The 23,067-nt window shown below is 41.5% G+C and overlaps 1 protein-coding gene across 1 annotated transcript in view; it reads left to right on the top strand.

The window, feature by feature from the left end:
* The window catches only part of LOC141144913 (uncharacterized), a 126,949-nt gene extending 104,345 nt beyond the window's left edge, over window positions 1–22,604 (top strand). The window contains exons 27-31 of the mRNA XM_073631020.1: window positions 5,947–6,093; window positions 6,239–6,293; window positions 16,553–16,741; window positions 16,889–16,966; window positions 21,116–22,604. Of these exons, the coding sequence (XP_073487121.1) occupies window positions 5,947–6,093; window positions 6,239–6,293; window positions 16,553–16,741; window positions 16,889–16,966; window positions 21,116–21,306 (660 nt within the window). The 3' untranslated portion in view covers window positions 21,307–22,604. The remainder of the gene's footprint in view (window positions 1–5,946; window positions 6,094–6,238; window positions 6,294–16,552; window positions 16,742–16,888; window positions 16,967–21,115) is intronic.
* The last annotated feature ends 463 nt before the right edge of the window (window positions 22,605–23,067 follow it).

A 23,067-nucleotide genomic window follows, 5' to 3' on the forward strand; every position in this document is an offset into this window, starting at 1 on the left:
TGAGTGTAGTATTAACAAATGATGTTTAATGACACCAGGTAAAACACACTTACAGGATAAAAACATATAAAAGGCTCATCTATATAGGTATGTGGTCCTCGGGGTTCCCTCTGATCCTGTGGTGGTGACGCTGCAGGAATGCTGGGCTGCAGAAGGTGGATTACCAGCCGGGAGCTCCTTCTGTGGCCATCAGGAAGAGACTAGGGGCCGGTGTGGAGCGCACGTGGAGCGTGCATGATGTAATAGGTCGTCCATCTGCTTCCGGGTTCGGTATCCAGGGGAGGGATCGTCCAGGGAGGAGGGCTAGCAGGGAGGTTGGGAGCTAGCCCTCCTCCCTGGACGATCCCTCCCCTGGATACCGAACCCGGAAGCAGACGGACAACCTGTGACGTCAAGCACGCTCCACACCGGCCCCTAGTCTCTTCCTGATGGCCACAGAAGGAGCTCCCGGCTGGTAATCCAACTTCTGCAGCCCAGCATCGCTGCAGCGTCACCACCACAGGATCAGAGGGAACACCGAGGACCACATACCTATACAGATGAGTCTTTTTTATGTTTTTATCTTGTAAGTGTGTTTTTACCTGGTTTCATTAAACATCATTTGTTAATACTACACTCAGGTGGCGCTTCCTTCTCTACCCCTCTCTCATCCATCACAGAGCCAGCTCTCTGAGGACAGCAGCTGCCTAGCCTACCAGCCTACTTTAACCATTACATTACCGGTTACCACTTAACCCTTGAACTTCCAGCCTGTTCCCTATGGACTAAGTTGCTCAGCCCTTTATATCTCCTGTCATATATGGACTTGTGTGTTTGCGCTTACAGTTACCAATACTCAGCTTTTACTTTTCAGGCAAAGAACATTTTCAGCAAGTAAAGAAAATAGGTGTTGCTTTTGCCAGAAGTGCAGTATCAGTGTCACTTCCTGTAGGATGAAAATAAATCACAAACACCTTATCTTTCTTAAAATCAAAAATGTTGACTGCGCCTATCCGTGCGCAATCCAATGCATGTTTTTAAAACCAAAACCATACTTTGAAACCACAACACTGCTTTTATTATTCAGTGACAAACTTTCTCATGTACAATAAAATAAAATAAATGTGACAGACCCAGATGACTAGAGTTCAATTTAGTGGTGCTTTTCTTCTTTCAAATATTTTTCCATTTAAATGTGCTTCTCATATCCTGCAGTTTTTCCATCTTCAGCCTGGGTTCACACTACTGCGAACACAGACATGGCATGTGATTCTGCGGTGCGAATCACATGCCATGTCTGTGCAAAGCGAATTCAGCCATACAGTTGTATGGCTGAACTTGCATTGAATTCGCAAGAAAAAGGTGCAGGAACCTTTTTTTCCCCGCACTGGAATCAGATCGCATGAGTGTTAGACGTGTGTTCGAAGACACAAGTTATAAGTGAGGGACGCATTAGGTTAGGGAGCGCGGGATAATACACACCTGTTTTATATCTTATCTTTCTTGTGTAAAATACTAGTCATGTCAATCCACCATGTAATGAAGGTGAACAAGGGCTGACATATTTGAACTTCATCCGTGTGACAACCATGGCTCCTCCATAGATACAGTGGAGAAAAAGTGACTAGACATAATAGGACAGGTTTTGCCAGGTGAAAATAAAGGAAAAAACCTGAAAAAGAAAACTAATGTAGCCACTACATCTAAGGACTGGTAAGCTGCAATATATTACACTTGTGTTTTTTGGATAAGATATGCGTTAAAGCTGTCCCTGTAAAAAGAAAGCAAATACTTAACTCCCCCACTGACTGGGCATCTGAATGTTGCTCTGGTGATGAGAAACTGACAACTTAAAGCAAAGTCCCCCCCCCTCTGTTGCCACATTTGGCACCTTTCGGGGGGGAGGGGGTACCTGTTTTTGACAGGTACCCTGTGCTCACTTCCATCGGACCTCGCCACAGCCAGGTATGTCACAAGTTTGGCCCCTCCTCCTCCCTCCTCATTCCCCTACTGTCGGGCCAGTAGGAGAGCGCAGTGCACTTCACGCATGCGCAGTAGGGACCCGACTGTGAAGCTGCAAGGCTTCACTCCCGGGTTCCCTTACCGGCAATGGCGGTGGCAGCACCCGACAACCGATGGAAACATCAGCTGGGGTGCCGACATCGCTGGACTCCAGGTAAGTGTCCTAATATTAAAAGTCAGCAGCTACAGTATGTGTAGCTGCTGACTTTTAACTTTTGGAGGGGGAGGCCGGAACACCACTTTAAGTCTTTTTCAGGAAATTGACACTTCCAGGTGTGTTGATCTCTTGGTCCTCCACAGTGGTCGGTGGTTCCTCCTGCTGTCCCTTCCATCACCTGTATTCACCTAGGGGTCAGCAGGAGACACCACTGAAAGCAGCAGCAGATCAGGAAATCCACACTCTCTAAAGAAGACTTCAGTCGGAGGAACAGGTTTTTCAAAACATTAAAGTGCATGTAAACCTTAACAACAAACTTCTCTTATTAGTTTCCTTATGGTTTATTAACCACTCCAGCCCCAAAAGGTTTCACCCCCTTCTTGACCAGAGCATTTTTTACGATACAGCACTGCGTTACTTTAACTGACAATTGTGCGGTCGTGCGACGCTGTACCCAAACAAAATTTATGGCCTTTTTTCCCCAAAATAAAGTTTTATTTTGGTGGTATTTGATCACCTCTGCTTTCTGGGGTTTTTTTTGCGCTATAAAAAACTTTCTGCTATAAAACATACCCAATAAAAAAATGGAAACAATCTAATTTCTTCATCAATTTAGGCCAATATGTATTCTGCTACATGTTTTTGATAAAAAAATCCCAATAAACGTATGTTGATTGGATTGCGCAAAAGTTGGGATAGATTAGGATAGGTTTATGGACTTTTTATTTTTTTTATATTTTTTACTAGTAATAGTGGCAATCAACGATTTTTAGCGGGACTGCAACATTGCAGCTGACAAATCTGACACTAAGTGACACTTTTTGGGAACCAGTGACACCAATACAATATGCTTTAAAAATGCACTATCACTGTATAAATGACACTGGTAGGGAAGGGATTAACATCAGGGGCGATTAAAGGGTTCAATGTGTGCCTAGGGGGTGCTGGCTAACTGTGTGGGGGATAGTTTGACTGGAGGAAGAGAGAGATACGTGTTCCTGCTTAGCAGAAACACAAGATCTCCCTCTTCCTCTCCGACAGAATGGCGATCTGCATTGTTTACATAGGCACACTGCCGTTCTGCCTCTCTACAAATGATCACCGGGTACCTGGCGGACATTGCGTCCGCAGGACCCGCTGATTGGCTCCCGCTGTGTCTAAACAACGTACAGGTACGTTGTTTCGTGCAGCTGGGCCGCCCGCCCATATGTGTGGTGAGCGGTCCGGAAGCTGTTTAATATGACATCAAAAGTGGTTTGTTATATCTTTTTGATAAGTGAAAAAAATAACGGTTGATCCTGCAAAAATCCAGTAAGCGCATAACTTCCTGTGTACTTTACCTTTGCTGCACTGAATTCTCAACCATTATTATCAGCCATGCCCAGTTCACCTCTGAACTACAGAACATTCCCCCTGTTAATGAGAAGAGGAGAGGGGGGAGATGTTGTGAAGTTCAAATCAGGACCAAGCAGACTAGGATGACAACACTTCTTCACTCTAGATACAGTGAGAGGACACATCACCCTAGGCAAGGAATTGTGTTACTGTCAGGATCACTGGGTGAAAATAAAAAAGGAAGCTTGAAAAAAGCTTGAAAAAAAGAATACCAAAGCAAGCAACCAAATGAAGGACTAGTAAGCTGCAATATAATGAATTTTTGTGGTCCTAATTGATTTTCTGGTTCTAAGGCCAGATTCACACTTCACCATAATAAACTTTTAAATTGCAAATCGCCCTTTTTCCCAGCACACTACTAAGTTCAAATGCCTCACCTGCATTAAAGTGCAGGTAGGTTGTGGTATATTGCAGATGTGCATTCGAATGCTCTTCTAAGTAAATGGCTGCATAATGCACTTCTGCACCTCTGCATGTTACCACAACATGAACATGTGATTCAGCTTAAAACACATTGATAAATATATTTGCTTTAGACTGATCACATGAAATTACATGCCTAAACTTTTGGTAAAAATAAATAAAAAACAAAAACAATAGAAAAACTATTGGTAAATGCTACATTACACGCTGTTCATACTCACTCAGTCGCTATGACCCCTTTCACACTGAGGCTCTTTACAGGCGCTACAGCGCTAAAAATAGCGCCTGCATAGCGCCTGTAAAGAGCCGCTCCTGTCTCTCCAGTGTGAAAGCCCGAGTGCTTTCACACTGGAGTGGTGCACTGACAGGACATTAAAAAAACTCCTGCAAGCAGCATCTTTGGAGCAGTGAAGGAGCAGTGTATACACCGCTCCTTCACCGCTCCTGCCCACTGAAATCAATGGGGCAGCGCGGCTATACCGCCAGCATAGCGCTGCTGCAGCAGCGCTTTGCAGTGGTTTTAACCCTTTCTTGGCCGCTAGCGGGGGGGTAAAAGCACCCCACTAGCGGCCGAATAGCACTGCGAAATTGACGGTAAAGCACCGCAGATGCACCCACCACCCCACTGTAAAAGGGGCCTTAGGGATTAATTTTCTGTATTCTGCAAAAAACCTGGTTGATCCTGCTGCTCTCTATCTCCACCTTCTGTTCATGTTCCCTATTCAGCTAGGGATTTTGCAGCTGTGGTGGCAACTCTGCGCATGCTCAGTTTTCAAGTGAGTTTCTATGCTGAGAATTTCCTCCCTATCACATCTGAGCAGCCTATGTGACTATAGAGTAACACATGTAGGGGTATACACAGTGGTAAATGGCAGCGCACTCCCTCCTTCTTCCTCTATGCCCACTAACCAGCTAAATACAATGGGGGTGGGATATTACATGTAGAATAATGGAGGCTTCACCTCCCTCTTATTCTAGTGCCCTGTACACACGATCGGACATTGATCGGACATTCCGACGACAAAATCCGTTGCATTTTTTCCGACAGATTTTGGGCCAAACTTGTCTTGCATGCACACGGTCACACACAGTTGTCAGAAAATCCGATCGTTCTGAACGCGGTGACATAAAACACGTACATCGGGACTATAAACGGGCAGTAGCCAATAGCTTTCGTCTCTTAATTTATTCTGAGCATGCGTGGCACTTTGTGCGTCGGATTACTGTAAACACGATCGGAATTTAAACGATCGGATTTTGTTGTCGGAAAATTTTATATCCTGCTCTCAAACTTTGTGTGTCGGAAGTTCTGATGGAAAAAGTCTGATGGAGCCCACACACGATCAGAATTTCCGACAATATAATCCGATCACACTTTTTCCATCGGAAAATCCGACCGTGTGTACAGGGCATAAGACACAGGCTGGAGGGGCATGACACAGCCTGTGACTGGCAGAAATCCGCCCACACCATGTTTTTGCCAAAAAATAGTAAAGATTTGATTTCAAATATATATTTGTATGACAATTTATAACAGTTTATTGATTGATAATTTCATTATTTTTACTCTGTATTCCAAAGGCTGTTTTTTTAATTATTTTTTAATTATTTTTTAATTATTTTTTTGAACATGTGACCAGCAGCAGAGGACTAGAAGCTCCTTCTGCTTATGTTTCCCTGCAGACAGGCTGGGTCATGTGACAGCTGTATTGGGATTAGGAAAAGGTGCTTAGATTTTTTTATTTTTTTAAACTAATTACAGTGCCATCATCCACATACAGAAATAGAAGGGACAATGTAAATTTAGTATCACTTTAACAAGCATGTTTTTTTCACTATGTGCAGTAATGCGCAAACTTAGAATACATTTTCAAAATATATTCAGTATACTTTATAATTTATTGCTGCTAATGTGTTTTGGAAACAGTACTGATACTGGGTATTTGATTACACTATTTTCTGGATTACAGAAAGGTGAACTTGGAGACATAGGTGTAACAGGACCAGAGGGTAAGAAGGGAGAACATGGCATACTCGGACTACCAGGGCCCCGTGGCTTTCCAGGTGAAAGCGGTCCGCAGGGAAGGTCTGGAATACCTGGTATCCCAGGAAAACCGGTGTGTAAAAAAATTCAATGCAATATAATCAAATAAAATAATTTTAAAAATTGCCAGACTATAAGAATAATATGTTATAGGACAAAATAAGCAGGAGACGATATTTGCATCCTATATGATAGCAAGATACCTTTTTATGTTATAGGGAAAATCATTAACAGATGACCACATTATGAAGCTGTGTAGCAATGTCCTGCGTGGTAAGTTGTACTCACATTATATTCCTATATAACGTATTTATCTTATTTATTCATTAATAAAGCAAGAGTATAGCCTGCAGATTTTTTTTTTTATAAAATATAAGATTTTGTTAAGAATTTTAACATAAAAAAGTACATTACCTGGGTTATCATAAGAAATATGCACTAGACATCTATATTGTCAAAAAAAAAAAAAAAAGGTTTCCAAAAAGTTTAGTGCAAACCATGGAAGTTCCCATGTTGTATTCAGCTTGTGGCTCACATATTCTTGAATATTTTTATATAGGATAATAGCTACCATTCCTGAAAGTTAAGAGAGGGTGATGGTCCACTAAACCAAGAACATGCCATTGCAATTTAAATGAATCTTTTCTCTGTAATGAAGATGCTAAGGCCCAATTCTCCAAGGCTCTAGAGATAACTTTCCAGCTTAACACAGGCTCGGTTTCACAGGTATCTACTTTATGGGAGGCCCATAAAGCTTCAGGCTCGATTCACATCTATGCATGTTGCTTTTGAGTGTTTCTGCAGTGCTTTCTGCATTTTTACCGTAATTTGTGTTTTGCGATTTGTGTCTTTTTTTTTTAATTCACTGTATATAGCTGGTTGCTAAGGAGCGTGTCAGGAAGCTGGCAGGTGCGTCCTTAGCAACGGATGAGTCATCAGCTGTCAGCGGGCTTCCCCGCTGACAGCTGAATGTAAAAAAAAAATTGCAGGCTAAAAAAAATTCACGAAAAGAGCGGCGTGGGCCCCCCCCCCCCCCAGTCCATACCAGACCCTTTTCCGAGCATGCAGCCCGGCAGGGAGGGGACAAGCGAGCCCCCCCCCCGAACCATACCAGACTGCATGCCCTCAACATGGGGGGGGGTGCTTGCTGGGGACATGAGCCTCTTCCCAACAACACTGGGCGGTGGTCGTCGGGGTCTGCGGGCGGGGGGCTTAACGGAATCTGGAAGCTCCCTTTAACACGGGGACCCCCAGATCCCGCCCCCTCCATGTGAATGGGTATCAGCTACCCATTCACCAAAAAAAGCAGTGAAATGTAAAAAAAAAACAGGCGGTTTTTGACAAGTCCTGTATTAAAAAAAATAGCTCTGTCTTCTCCCCGAACCGTCTTCTCCCGCCGCCATCTCTCCTGTTGCCGTCTTCTCCCCGAGCCGTCTTCTCCCGCCTCCGTCTCTCCCAGAGCTGTCTTCTCCCACGCCGCTGTATTCTTTCTCGCCACCGCTGTCTGTCTTCTTCCTCACCACTGGTTACCTGCTAAAAACAAAAATGTCCATTCTTGTCCTTCATTGTGACATCCCCCGCTGTCTGACATCTCTTATGTAGCCATGGGGCGTGGCCATCCGATGACGCCACCTAGAGAGCCCACCCCCTCGTGACATCCCCGACTCTTTCCAAAAGCGCAGAGACACAAAAATTCATTGATGTGAACGTGTTCCATAGGAACCCATGTTAAAGAAATTCCCTGCATTTCAGCAAAATGCAAAAAGCATCAAAGAGTGCATTAGGCTCCATTCACACCAATGCGTTTTTTGATGCATTTTGCAGAAATGCATGGGAATTTTTTAACATGGGTTCCTATGGAACATGTTCACATCAATGAATTTTTGTGTCTCTGCGTTTTTGGAAAGGGTCGGGGACTTTTTTCATGCAAAATGCAGCGTTTTGCATGTGATAGAATTCAATGGACCCGCATCCAAAACGCAAGCACCGCGTTTTTACTGTGTTTTTGCCACAGCAAGCACCGCAAAAAGCACTGCAGAAACGCTCAAAAGCAACATGCATAAATGTGAATCGAGCCTTAGGCTCGATTCACACTAACGCATTTTTTGATGCATTTTGCAGAAATGCATGGGAATTTTTTAACATGGGTTCCTATGGAACATGTTCACATCAATGCCTTTTTGTACCTCTGCGTTTTTGGAAAGGGTCAGGGACTTTTTTCATGCAAAATGCAGCGTTTTGCATGTAATAGAAGTCAACGGACCAGCATCAAAAACGCAAGTACAGCGTTTTTATGTTTTTGGCGTTTTGCGCAAAACGCGGGTTAAAAAACGCCGCAAAAACGCTCTTCAAAAATGCGGCAAGCACCACAAAAAACACTGCAGAAACGCTCAATAGCAACATGCAAAGATGTGATTCGAGCCTTAGTGTGAATCAAGCCTCAGGCCTGGTTCACACCTATGCATTTTTTTTAGCACATTTTCATTTTTGCAGAAACACACTACAGTCCATTTAACATGGTTTCCTATGGATGTAGTTCACATCTGTGCATTTTATGAGAAGGACCAGGGACTTATTTGTGGTTTTTGGTTCCATAGACTTCAATAGATGAAAAATATGTATTGAAAAACGCAAAAAGCACCTGCAATATGCAAACTGCAACCTGCATAGGTGTGAATCAAGTCTTAGGCTCCATTCACACTAGCGCGTTTTTTGATGCATTTTGCAGAAATGCACAGGAATTTTTTAACATGGGTTCCTATGGAACATGTTCACATCAATGCCTTTTTGTTTCTCTGCATTTTTGGAAAGGGTCGGGGACTTTTTTTCATGCAAAAAGCAGCGTTTTGCATGTAATGGATTTCAATGGACAAGCATCAAAAACGCAAGTGCACCGTTTTTGCAGCGTTTTTGCAGCGTTTTTGATGCGTTTTTGCCGTTTTTTTTTTTTTTTTTTAAATTTTTTTTTTAGACTGTAAAAAAAAAACTGTAAAAAAAAAAAACTGTAAAAAAAAAAAAAAACGCAAATCGCGGCAAAATCGCGGCAAAAACGCTGCTCAAAAACGTGGCAAGCATGAAAAAAAACCCTCCAAAAACGCCCAAAAGCAACATGCATAGGTGTGAATCGAGCCTTAAACTGCACTCTCATAGGCATGGTTCACACCTATGCAGGTTGCAGTTTGCATATACCAGGTGCATTTTGCGTTTTTCAATACATGTTTTTGATCCATTGAAGTCTATGGAACCAAAAACCATAAAAAGTCCCTGGCCCTTTCCGTAAAATGCACAGATGTGAACATGACCCATAGGAAACCATGTTAAATGGACTGTAGTGTTTTTCTGCAAAACTGAAAACACACTAAAAAATGCAAAGGTGTGAACCAGGGCTAAGGCTGGATTCACACCTATGCAGTTTTAGTGCTTTTTGCATTTTGCAGATTTGCACTACAGTCCATTTAACATGGTTTCCTATAGAACACGTTCTGTAGTGCAAATATGCAAAATGCAAAAAGCACCAAAAATGCATAGGTGTGAATCCAACCTTAAAGTCAGAGCTAAATAAGGCTCGATTCACACCTATGCATGTTGCTTTTGGGCGTTTTTGGAGGTTTTTTTTTCATGCTTGCCACGTTTTTGAGCAGCGTTTTTGCGGCGTTTTTGCGGCGTTTTTGCCGCGTTTTTTTTTTTTTTACAGTTTTTTTTACAGTCTAAAAAAAAAAATTTAAAAAAAAAAAAAAAAAAAAAAAAAAACGGCAAAAACGCATCAAAAACGCTGCAAAAACGGTGCACTTGCGTTTTTGATGCTTGTCCATTGAATTCTATTACATGCAAAACGCTGCATTTTGCATGAAAAAAAGTCCCTGACCCTTTCCAAAAATGCAGAGAAACAAAAAAGCATTGATGTGAACATGTTCCATAGGAACCCATGTTAAAAAATTCCCGTGCATTTCTGCAAAATGCAAAATGCATCAAAAAACGCCTTAGGCTCCATTCACATCAATGCATGTTGCTTTTGAGCGTTTCTGCAGTGCTTTTTTTTTTGCGGTGCTTGCCGTGTTTTTGAACACATGTTTTTACCGCGATTTTGCGGGTTTTTTTTACACTGTATATAGCTGGTTGCTAAGGAGGGGGCCGGGAAGCCGGCCGCCACGTCCTTAACAACCAATGAGTCATCAGCTGTCAGCGGACTTCCCCGCTGAATGTAAAAAAAAGAAATTGCCGGCTAGAAAAAAGCCCTGAAAAAAAAAAAAACAGCGTTGTCCCCCCCCCCTCCAGGTCCATACCAAGCCCTTGGGCCAAAATTTTTTTTCAATGGCATGGGGTCCCACCCCAAAATCCATACCAGACCCTTATCCAAGCATGCAGCCAGGCAGGTCAGGAAAGGGAGGGGGCGAGCGATCACCCCCCCCAACCATACCAGGCTGCATGCCCTCAATATGGGGGGGTACGGGTGCTTTGGGGCAGGGGGGTATCTGCCCGCCCCCACCCAAAAGCACCTTGCTCCCATGTTGATGGGGACAAGGGCCTCTTCCCGACAACCCTTGCCCGGTGGTTTCGGGGTCTGCGGGCTTATCAGAATCCTGGCTTCCCCCCCATGTGAATAAGTATGGGGTACATTGTACCCCTACCCATTCACCAAAAAAAAAATCTTCTTCTTCCCCGTTTCTTCCTCTGGTCTTTCTCCATCTTCTCCCGCATCTTCCTCCTCTGGGCTTCTCCTTTTTCCGCTGCTTCTTCTTCCACTCTTCTTCTTTCTCCTGTCTTCTTTGTCCGGTATTCTCCTTCCTCTGCCGCCGCCGACCCTCCTCCAATGCTGAGTCCCACTCCCGCCAACGACCCTCCTCCTATGCTGCGTGCTGCTGATCTGTCCGCTCCGATGCCAAGCATGTCTTAGATAATGATGGGGGCATGGCCATCGTATGATGTCATCCGGAGACCCCACCCTTTGTGATGTCACCGCCTGGGGCATGATGGGTCCTTATGACCCTACTGCCTCTTAAGAATCAACTTTTTAAGTTTGCCAGGCTGCAAGCTTCTTGTACTTTTCGATCTTTAAATTAGGTACCAGACGCCCAATGGGATTAAACTCTGAGTGTCTTACTTTTATGAATAATTGGCTGATCCTTTCCTCCCTCTTCTGATCCTTCCTGGGTTAAAGAGATACTAAACACAGCAGTTTTTTTAGCTTAATGCATGGAATGCATTAAGCTAAAAAAAAAAAAAAAAAAAAAAAAAAAAAAAAACACCTTACTTTACAACCACTTTAAATTAGGTTAAAAACATTCAAACAGGACTGATCAATAGTTATATCGACCGCTCAGTATATCTTCAGTTTGAAGAAGTACTCACTACACGGCAACAGTGTGCCCTTTACTTTCATTGAGGCATCTATCTAAGGCCTCTTTCACAGGGGGAGTCTGTTCCCACTGTATCTTTGTGGAGGCTCTCTAGAGGAGTAGAAAAAGTCTGTAAAAAATTATTAATAATAAAAAAAATTTAAAATAGTTAGATCGGGGCTTGATCTAAGTAAGCATTAGCAAAATGCACACTATTGTTTCTGTGCCCTACTACTGATATGAACAACAAGTGGTATCCTTATGCACATCAGGAGTAGAAGAATTTATTTTCGGTGTTTTTCTGATGGTGTGTCATGGTGGATAAGAAACATATGGCAAAAAGTTTAAAAATAATTACATTTTTTACTATTTTGGGAAAGTTTTACTTTTCTAATAAAAAAATAAAGCAAGAGATCTCTGTGGGCGGGGTCTATTGCACCCGTGCACATGGGGTTACTCTCATGCAGAGCGCGCTCATCAATGTCTGGGACCAGGCGGTGACAGCGGTCATGTAAAGAAATGAAACATTAAGGCAGTTTCCTGACTTAGGGATGAGCCTTTACTGTGTGCAGTAATAAAGAGCAGAGTTCCTCTAAAAAGAGACTTATCATATATCACTACACACTGTACTTGTATGTTACATTAGGAGGGACGTGCTGAGCCTGTGTCCACTCCACCAGTCCAGTGTACCTCTGTTGCTTCACTCTCAGTAACAGAATGGGGTCCCACTGAGCACCTAGTGTGGATCTCAGGCATGCTCTTCACTTAACACTTTCCTTCCCATACCTTGTGACCAGGCTATAGATCTCTGTAATGCTAGTCTGCTTCTCGGCTCTTCTTACTCCACTCCGACTTCTGGCATCAGCTCTGGAATGGCTCCGGTCTTAGCAGTCCCCCTCTTAAGGCGGGCCCGCCTAAACCAAAAGCCCAGAAACTGAACTGATTAACCCCTTTCCCAGCCTGGACTGGCTGCTGAACTAACTACACACGTCAAGAGCAAGATGAAGTGCTGAGTTTGGAGTCGTAAGGCCTGGGAGGAGACACCGTGGCTGGAGCTGAGGAAGGAGGAAGCTGAAGAGAAGGATCTCCACTACCCTTCAGTCTCATCTAGGAGATAGCCCCTCTAGCAGGAGATCTGTCCAGATCTGTCCAGCAGGAGTCCTGAACAGCAGTCTTATCCAAAGCAGCGGGATTCAAGGGACAGTGTGAGTATTTCTAAACCCCCAGGGCCCAAAAGGGAGAAGGCTGCCAGATGCAATATCCATTGCATTCTTTCACAGGGACAGTGTCACAACTAACCTAAATCCCTTGCTCTGGGGCACTTTTCAAAGCAGCCATGTGGGCTGGTATTTTCTGCAAGTGTTGGGACTTTGAGAGTTTCACCAAGAAGACATAGTAGCTCCTGCAAGTTTGTCACTTTGCTATGTTTCACCAAGAGGACATAGGTCTGATCAATGTAATAATGTCACTGGTCCCTAAAAAGTGTCATTTGGGGTCAGATTTGTCCGCCGCAATGTCTCAGTCCTGCTAAAAATCGCAGATTGCTGCCATTACCAGTAAAAACAATAAAAAAATGAAAGTCCCTAAATCTATCCCATAGTTTGTAGACGCGATAGCTTTTGCGCAAACCAATCAATATATGCCTATTGAGATTTTTTTTACCAAAAATATGTAGAAGAATATATATCGACCTAAACCGATGAATAAATCATTTTTTTTATTTTTTTTTGGGGGGGGGGGGGGGAGTATCTAAAAGTAAAAAAAATAGTTTTTTTTCAAAATTGTCGGTCTTTTTTTGTTTATAGTACAAAAAAATAAAAATCGCAGAGGTGATCAAATACCACCAAAAGAAAGTTCTATTTGTGGGAAAAAAAGGACGTCAATTTTGTTTAGGTACAGCGTTGCACATTTGTCAGGTAAAGCGACCCAGTGACGTATCACAAAAAATGGCCTGGTCGTTAAGGGGGCTGAAGTGGTTAAAGGGCAAATTACTTTCCTACAAGGCTTACATTTTTTTTATACATTCTGAATTCTATACAGTACATGTGTGTGCTTCAGTTTGATTTGTTAGCTGAGAAAGAGGCATTTTATCCTTTTTTTTTTTAAGTTTACAGTTACATTTGATGTTGCTTTAATAATATTACACTTGTAACAATTTATAAATAATAATTAATTAATGTTAATTTGTTTTGAAAGCCTGTTTCATGAGACTATTCCTTTTTTTAAAAACCATATTATTGTATTATTTTTATATAAAAACATATATCAAATGTAGTAACTAGGTCACTAAGTCATTAACACAGTGGTGTAGTGGTTAGCACTTTCGTCTAGCAGCAAAAAGGGTTTCTGGCTCAAATCCTGACCACGGCACTTCCTGACTGCAGTTTGCATGCTCTACCCTGTGCCTGCATAGGTCTCCTCACACACTCCAAAGACATGCTGGTAGGGTAATTGGCTACTGTGTAAATTGGCCCTAATATGTGTATGTATGAGTGTGAGTTAGGGATCTTAGATTGAAAGCTCCTTGAGGGCAGGGACTGATGTACAATGTATATATAAAGCACTCCATAAATTGACAGTGCTATATAAGCACTTGAAATAAATAAGTTAATGCATGTGTTCCTAGCTCCGGCGCTGTGATTGACTGGAGCCACAACAACGTAATTCCCGCACTGGGCGCGGGAGCCGCCGGTAACGGCACAGTCTAACTGAAGCAACGGCACGTACGTGCCATTGCTTCAGTGCGCATGTGCCGATGACGTCGGCACATGCAAATACAGGGTGTGACGTGAGGGCCCATGGAACTCAGAATCCCTTGGAAAGTAGGGGATGTCCTTGTTTCAGCTCCCCATATACATCTTATGTCTAAGTCACCCTGTGCTATCCTGGCACAGGGTGAGTGAGAAAATATATCTTGGACTACTTAAAATGGGACAGTAATATTTGTCCACAATATCTCCCAGGATGTATGTAGAGACTATTATTGGTTTGGTTGATTCTGAACTCGACCTGTTAATTGAGTGAGCTGATCACATTAGCCTCCAGGACTGGCTAGGAGACGAACTGTTGATGACTAGGCTGAGGAGGGGGGGAGATTGTTGTTTGTATTGTTAATTGTAATTAGCTCCAGCTATTGTGTTTATACTACTGTGTGAAGCTCGATGCCCACAAGTCTGTCATCTGGTCTGGGTAAATTTTTTAGTAAATTAGCTCATGTTAATTAGGTTAGCTTTGAGTCAGCCTGCTGTATAAATGTGTGTGAGATCTCAAATAAAGAGTTAGTCCTGATGTACTCCAAGACTGGTGTTGTCTAGTTCCATTGGACTCGTGTTCCAGAACTTAGGAAGCAGTATACTGACGGAAGCACTCAAGCGGAGTGTGGGACGTTCCGTGACACAGGGGATATCTCCTAAACCGTTCAGGTTTAGGAGATATCCAAGGTAGCTTCAGGTAAGCCTTATTATAGGCTTACCTGTAGCAAAAAGTGTGTTGTAAGGGTTTACAACCACTTCAAAACACTATGGTCTATAAACTGAAAAAAAATAAAGTTGGCTTTACTTAAAACAACAAAGTTGAAAACATGAAAAGTCTAACGAGTCAGACAAAAATAGGTTTAGTTGACAATACTTAAAAAGCTGATGCAAATAGTTGGCTCAATTTTTTTGAGTAGACCCAGCACAATATTTTTTACAGTGTAAATGAGAACCTTGCTATTGATCAATCAGAGATTGATATCACTCCAGAGGGAGTACAGTCCAGGATCTGCATTTTTGTGAAGAAAGTTTGTCCTCAAATTGTTTACCAAGTTCAAGTTGGGCATCCCATAATCCCTTTTTCCCCATCCAAGTTTCCCTCAATAAAACAACAAAAACAAGCCCATGGACTGGTTACTGTGTCCATGTGGAAGTTGGAAAATGTGTTGCCTGACTGTGCAGGAATAGGGGGACCCAAAAATCCAGCGGTACAACACATGCCAAAGTTGAAAAATTAGGTTCAGGCATTAAGGTTTGGTTTACCCTCTCTCATTAAGGGGTTAAGTAGGGGAAGGCTAGAAACTTGTTTTCTGTTTCCTTGTTGCAGAACCTCCTGTCTGGTAAAACTTTGTCCCCAGAACAGAAAATGAGGAGAAATCTCTCTAATGCCACGTACACACGATCGGTTTTCTCGTCGGAAAAAGATATGACGGCTTTTCCAAAAAGATTCCGCTCAAGTTTGCCCTGCATACACGGTCACGCAAAAGTTCGCTGAAATTACGACCGTCAAGTACGTTGTAACTACACTATGACGAGCCGAGAAAATGACGTTCAATGCTTCCGAGCACGCGTCTAATTGTTTCTGAGCATGCATAGAGGTTCTGCGCATCGGAATTGCCACAGACGATCGCATTTTCGCATAGGAACTTTTCCAGACTGAAAAATTGAGAGCATGCTCTCAATCTTTTGCTGGCTGGAATTACGACCGTGTGTACGCGGCATAAAGCTACATGTACACTAGCCTACCCTGACTGCACCAGCAGGAAAACGTGAAATGTGTCAAAAACGAAAGCTGCGATTTTGCCACAATTCGTGTTTTCCTGCAGCCTGGCGGTCAAAACATTCCTATCCTGAACACGATTCTTCTGCGTTCAGGAGAGGGAGGTTTAACCTTACCTAAACGCGGCTGCTCCTAAACTCTGCTAAAAGCCTTTCTATCCCAATGTACAGAAACCTACAAATTGCATGGCACTCAACATACAACTACAGTAGCAGGAAACATACGTCAGCACAACTCTTGTGGATTGTGGTGTGCTGCATTGAAATAAAGAATGATGTCTGTTTTTTAGGGTGTTAAGGTGTGCTGGCAGCCCATTTAAAATGAATGGGTTATCTTAACACAAGCATGTCTGCATTAGGTTTAGTCTTGTCACCAGTCTGAAAGGACCCTAAAGTTTTTTGTTGTGTAGTCTTGGAATACACCTGGAATGGGCAGAGACATCACTGCCACCTTTCTCAAAAGATGTCAATAGACAGTATACAGTTCAACCAACCTTTTACCGACTTGGTGAATTTTCCTCATTATGAGTAAAACTGGTTTATTTACAGTTCAAATTTTGAATTGAAATAAAAGGCATTGTCATATAATTTTGTTTTAATAAATGGCATGTAAAAAAAAAATTCACTTGTGAACGTCCTAATAAAAGGGAACTTTATGTTGCAGCCCAGTTTCCATCTTTGCTTCAGAATATTAATCCAAACTGCCCACCATGTGAAGGAAAACAAGGCTTACCAGGACTACCAGGCACCCAAGGCCGACCTGGTGAAAGAGGACCTCAAGGGTACCCAGGAAGAGGAGGCAGATCTGGATATCCAGGGATCCAAGGGTTACCAGGACCACAAGGGCTAAAAGGTGCTGCACTTTCTGTGATTAGTACACTGCTGTATGCATTTTTTTTACATTTCTGGTTTCATTGTATTACTGATGGTACATAAATAAGTTGAATCTAAAATGAAGAAATATGCTGATAGTAACAGATTTTATATTCATCTCTTGTAGGGGATATAGGATCCAAAGGAGATAAAGGTTCTAAAGGAGAGCGTGGCATAGGACAGCCTGGCCCACCGGGCCCTGCAGGTAAATAATTTACATATTATGGAGCAGGTATGAGGAAAAGAACAATGTTTTATTTCTAAGAGCTGTGGATTTTAACTCTAGGAAACAATGAAAAAAGAAATGTATATCTCTGTTGTTCACTGGCAGCAAATACGGTAGATGAAATAAGGTACATTAAACAGTATGTGCTTAATAAAAAAGAGTAGAGTTACAATTTAAAACACAAGCATAAGTTGGGGAAAGAGGCAATCATTTGCAAATCAGGAGGGTCACCAAAAAGTGGTCAAGAGTAAAGAATAGCATATTAAGTGGAAGTCTTAAAGTGATATTAAAGGCAGTTTTGTTTTTTTATAATAAATATGTCATATTTATCTGCTCTGTGCAGTGGATTTGCACAGAGCAGCCCCAATCCTCCTCGTCTCAGATCCCCACTGGCGCTTCTGACCCCACCCTCCTGCCAAGTGCCCCCATAGCAAGCAGCTTGCTATGGGGGCACCAAAGCAGGCTCACTCCTGAGCCACTGCTCTGTGTGTCCATTCACACACAGAATGTGGCTTGGCTCTGTCCCTGCTCTCTCCTCATTGGCTCACTGGCTGTGATTGACAGTAGCCAATGGCTCCCGCTGCTGTGTCTCAACCAATGAGGAGGAAGAGACCTGACAGAGCCGCTGCTCTCAAGCACATCACTGGATCCAGATAGGACTCGACTAAGTATTAGGGAGGGCTGCTGCACATAGAGTGCATGAAAGGAAAAAACCTTGAGCCTTTACAACTCCTTTAAATTTGCTTTGTGATAAATCAAAAAGCCTTATTTGCAGTTTGTGTCAACTGTAAGGACTCATGTACACTGGTTTATTGTAAACATTGTTTCTCCTTAAAAGCGAAAATCATAGTTAAAAACGCACCTAACATGCATAATATAAATGCATTTAGGCACGTTTAGCCTCATTCAGGAGCATTTGGCATTTGGGTGTTTTCTATGTTCAAAAGCTCCTCTCCTAAACACGATTCTTCTGAATTCAGATTGACTGCCTCTAAACACTGCTCTCCTAAACTCCTCTAAAAGCCTATGCGTGCATGGACACATAGCCTTTTATTGAGGTGTCTTTAGGGGCTTAAGCAAAAAATGCCAAAAAAAAAACAAAACATCAGTTTAGGAGCAGCATTGTGCATGAGGCCTAATACTCTACCTGATCCAACAAGTAGCATGCGCACTCTTTTATATATAAGCTTCCCTGACAATCAAGAAAAAAAGCAGAGTGAATGCTGGCTTAGCACAATGTATCAATATACTGTACATATAGGCAAAAATGTAAAAGGAAGAAAGCTGAGTTGGCAGTAGATTGGTTGTTTTAAATTGGAAGGTCGTGTTATGACTTGTAGAACAGGAGAAGCTGTAATAATTAGGGTTCCAGCTGAGGGTTTTCGTGCAAAAATTGTATAGTTACAAATATTATTATCAAATGTTCTGATGATGCACAGAAGTGAGGGGATGGCGAGGATGGGGAGATGGCGAAGGTATAGAATTTATTCTTCTCCTCAGTCTTCACAAGGGAATCCAGGGGCTTCAGTAACCAAAACTGCAGTGTTTATCCTCATGACACATCACAGGATGCACCACCATGGTTAACAGAGGACAGAATTAAAATTAGACTTGGGAAACTTAACATTAATAAATCACCGGGACCAGATGACTTGCACCCGAGGGTACTTAGGGAACTCAGTCAAGTAATTGCCAGACCATTGTTCCTAATTTTTACTGACAGTCTACTGACTGGAATGGTACCAGCTGATTTGAGAAAAGCCAATGTAGCACCAATATTTAAAAAGGGCCCAAAATACATCCCTGGGAATTACAGACCAGTTAGCCTAACATCAATAGTATGTAAACTCTTGGAGGGGATGATAAGGGACTATATACAAGATTTTAGTAATGAGAACTATATCATTAGCAGTAATCAGCATGGATTCATGAACAATCGTTCTTGCCAAACCAATCTATTACCCTTCTATGAGAAGGTGAGTTGCCATCTAGATAAAGGAAGGCCCGTAGACGTGGTGTATCTGTATTTTTCAAAAGCATTTAACACGATTCCCACATAAACCTTTACTGTACAAAATAAGGTCCGTTGGCATGGACCATAGGGTGAGTACATGGATTGAAAACTGGCTACAAGGACGAGTTCAGAGAATGGTGATAAATGGGGAGTACTCGGAATGATCAGGGGTGGGTAGTGGGGTCCCTCAGGGTTCTGTACTGGGACCAATCCTTTTTAATTTGTTCATAAACGACCTGGAGGATGTGGTAAACAGTTCAATCTCTGTATTTGCAGACGATACTAAGCTAAGCAGGGCAATAACATCTCCACAGGATGTGGAATCCTTGCAAAAAGACCTGAACAAATTAATGGGGTGGGTAACTACATGGCAAATGTGGTTCAATGTAGAAAAATGTAAAATAATGCATTTGGGTGGCAAAAATATGAATGCAATCTATACACTGGGGGGAGAACCTCTGGGGGAATCTAGGATGAAAAAGGACCTGGGGGTCCTAGTAGATGATAGGCTCAGCAGTGGCATGCAATGCCAAGCTGCAGCTAACAAAGCAAACAGAATATTGGCATGCATTAAAAAGGGGATTAATTCCAGAGATAAAATGATAATTCTCCCGCTCTACAAGACTCTGGTCCTACCACACCTAGAGTATGCTGTCCAGTTCTGGGCACCAGTTCTCAGGAAGGATGTACTGGAAATGGAATGAGTACAAAGAAGGGCAACAAAGCCAATAAAGGGTCTGGAGGATATTAGATATGAAGAAAGGTTGCAAGCATTGAACTTATTCTCCCTGGAGGAGAGACGCTTGAGAGGGGATATGATTTCAATTCATAAATACCGTACTGGTGACCCCACAATAGGGATAAAACTTTTTCGCAGAAGAGAGTTTAACAAGACTAGTGGTCACTCATTAAAATTAGAAGAAAAGAGGTTTAACCTTAAACTACGCACAGGGTTCTTTACTGTTAGAGCGGCAAGGATGTGGAATTCCCTTCCACAGGAGGTGGTCTCAGCGGGGGGGCATCGATAGTTTCAAGAAACTATTAGATAAGCACTGAACGACCGCAACATACAGGGATATACAATGTAATACTGACATATAATCACACACATAGGTTGGACTTGATGGACTTGTGTCTTTTTTTGACCTCACCTACTATGTAACTATGTGAGAATTAAAATATTAGAAATTATTTATTTGATAGTGGTTCAGAAAACTGAGGTCCATAGGTGTGTACAGCCTATTGCATTGCACCCCAAAGCTCAAACACATATGCATGTATGTGCATGTGTGTGTATATACTGACGGTATCAGTAGGACAGAGATTGGTGTCAGTAGTTTTTATTTGTATTTAATTTTATATTATTTTACAATTTTGTTCTTTAAAATATTTTTAAAAAATTTTTAGGAGCTCTGTTAGTGGGCTTTGGTGAAATATCAGGAGTCTAAACAGGGGAAATATGCACCACATGGGGTGATTAGTGCGTGTGCAAGCCTATGCTGAGGTCCACATTCAACCCATTATCTCTCGTGTCAAACAGAATTCTCATTTGTAGTTCAAAGGATTTTCTTTCCTGATTATTTGTAAAATTCCCCCTTAAAAGCCAAAACATTCACATCTTACATTCAATGGCCTGCCTTGGGGAATCGATCTCTAGCCTTTTTCATTGGCCGGACTAAGATGCATGCACAGGAGTTTATTCATCTCAGCATTGCCAAAATTGTACACTGAGTTGCACGTACAGTGCGGACAGGCAGGTAAGAACCATTAGTGCAAAAGAGACATAGTAGGGTTGATTTACTAAAACTGGAAAGTGCAAAATCTGTGCATCTTAGCCAATTAGCTTCTAACTTCAGCTTGTTCAATTAAGCTTTTACAGAAAAAATGGTAGCTGATTGGTTTCTATACAGAGCTGCACCAGATTATTTTAGTAAACCAACCCCAGTATGTCTCTTCTGAAATAAAAATCCTGCCTGTTCACATTTTTTTTTTAACTAAAGCTCCAGTTGAAGCAAGATACCACTGAGGATAAATAAGAACCTGGACAGAAAATGAATATTTTCAATTAAAGGAAATGCTAGTAGTAATATGTATGCTTATGTTACTTCCTACAGGTTCCCCTGGAATGAATGGTGTAAATGGAGAAAGCATTGTAGGTCCTCCTGGAAATCCAGGAAAAAATGGGTTACCTGGGACACCAGGAAAAAGAGGCTTTCCTGGGCCTGCTGGAGTATGCGACCTTTCTTCCTGTCTGTCTGCATATGGAGCAAGGGATGACCCATTTAGAAAAGGACCTAATTTTTGAAGCAAGAAGTGCTTGCTAATTTGTAGGCCTAAATCCTGATTATGATCTCAGGAAAATTACAATGTACAGCAGGTGTGTGTACAGCATATGTTTTTGCACTGAAATCTGCATTTTCTCTCATTCGGAGTAGCAGAGGCAAAAAAAACTTTCTCTTTATATTGTAAGGCTGACTGTAGTTTGATTTTTGTATTATTTAATTCCAAAGAAGAAATATTTGTTATGCCATTTGTTCATATTTTTTTTTCCTTAAGAATCTGACATGCCTTGGAATTAGGGCATCATTACTGTCACTACTGTGCCATAGCTACAGAATAAAGGTTTAACAATTATTAATGTTTAATCATAATGTGGATGGAGTTATACCATATTTAGAAGCTGTTAAAACAAGACATGTGAGGTGGTGAGTGTTTTTCTTCTAGAATTGTGTAATCTTTATATAGACCAAGGTTTCTCAACCGGGGGTTCAATAGAACCATAGGGTTCCTCCAAAGGTTGCTATGGGTTCCTTGAGCAATCACAAACTTCTGCCTCTCAGATAAGTTTCCACTGACACCATTAATCTTCTGTAGCTATCTGCAATTGGGCATTCTTCCCAATGACAAGGGTTAGGAGCATTCTTCAAAAATGACCATCACACTAATGTATTATGAGTTGTAGATATAGTCATTTTTAGCAGGGGGTCTCTGAGATTGGAAAAGTTATTTCAAGGGTTCCTCTGTGTTGAAAAGGTTGAGAAAGTTCTATATAGACCATGCATTTGTAAAGCTAATTTTTAGCTTAAAAATAATAAAATATGCAGTCCATGTATTGTATTGATTTAACAATGCCATATGACCAATTGTGAAACCCCTACTTTCAACTGCGATGGCAAAATGCATTGGTTTATATTCCATTGGGCGATTGCATTTTAATGCGCTAACTCATAATGCATGAGCATTATGTAAATAAAGCTGCAGTGGAACATTTGGAATTCTACATGTGCATCTTTAAATATTTGCAAATGAACATTTTTGTTTTTTATAATTGACATTTTTATTTTAGTTACCTAACTGTGAACCAATAACATAACAACACAAATCATATAACTATAAATGTAAAAAATGTTTTTGTTGATGGAGCTTAAATATTAGGGTAAATTGCAAATACCATATAAAAGGAAAAAAATACAGATTGAGTCGGTGCATTGACAAGTTTACATAAAAAGAATTTATCAGTATTATAAAAATGTTTTATATCTTTTGTCAACATTTTTAAATGATGGTGTATGTAATACTTTTTTGTTCATCATTTTATACATCTTTTTGTGTTTTGGTAAAATGAATGTTTCATTTTTTTTGTATATTGCAAACATAATGCAAATGTATTTTGTTTTGAAAAAAGTAGTGTATTTTTAACTGAAAAGAAAAATGTGCATAAATATCTTTTAAAATACAACCTTGTGACTATCATTTTTTATGTAGGCCCTCTGTTTTCAGAAAATATATAGTTTTGTGTGATTTTAGTAATTGTTCCAGTACATGTGGATTTTATTATGTGTAGAATAGGAATGTGTGAGAAACTGGTCTGACAGTGAAGGGGGCATACCAAGCTGAAGCTTATTGTTGATTCCCAGCACCCAGGACAGGAGACATAATACAGCTGTTTTTTTAAAGGAGTTTGGGAATCCTCGCACAATAATACCGCTTGAAGACCAAGCCTTTTCTGCCACTTTTTGTTTACAAGTAAAAATCTGTATTTTTTGCTAGAAAGTTACTTAGAACC

This window comes from Aquarana catesbeiana, linkage group LG05, assembly GCF_042186555.1.
Source record: "Aquarana catesbeiana isolate 2022-GZ linkage group LG05, ASM4218655v1, whole genome shotgun sequence".
Lineage (NCBI taxonomy): Eukaryota > Metazoa > Chordata > Amphibia > Anura > Ranidae > Aquarana > Aquarana catesbeiana.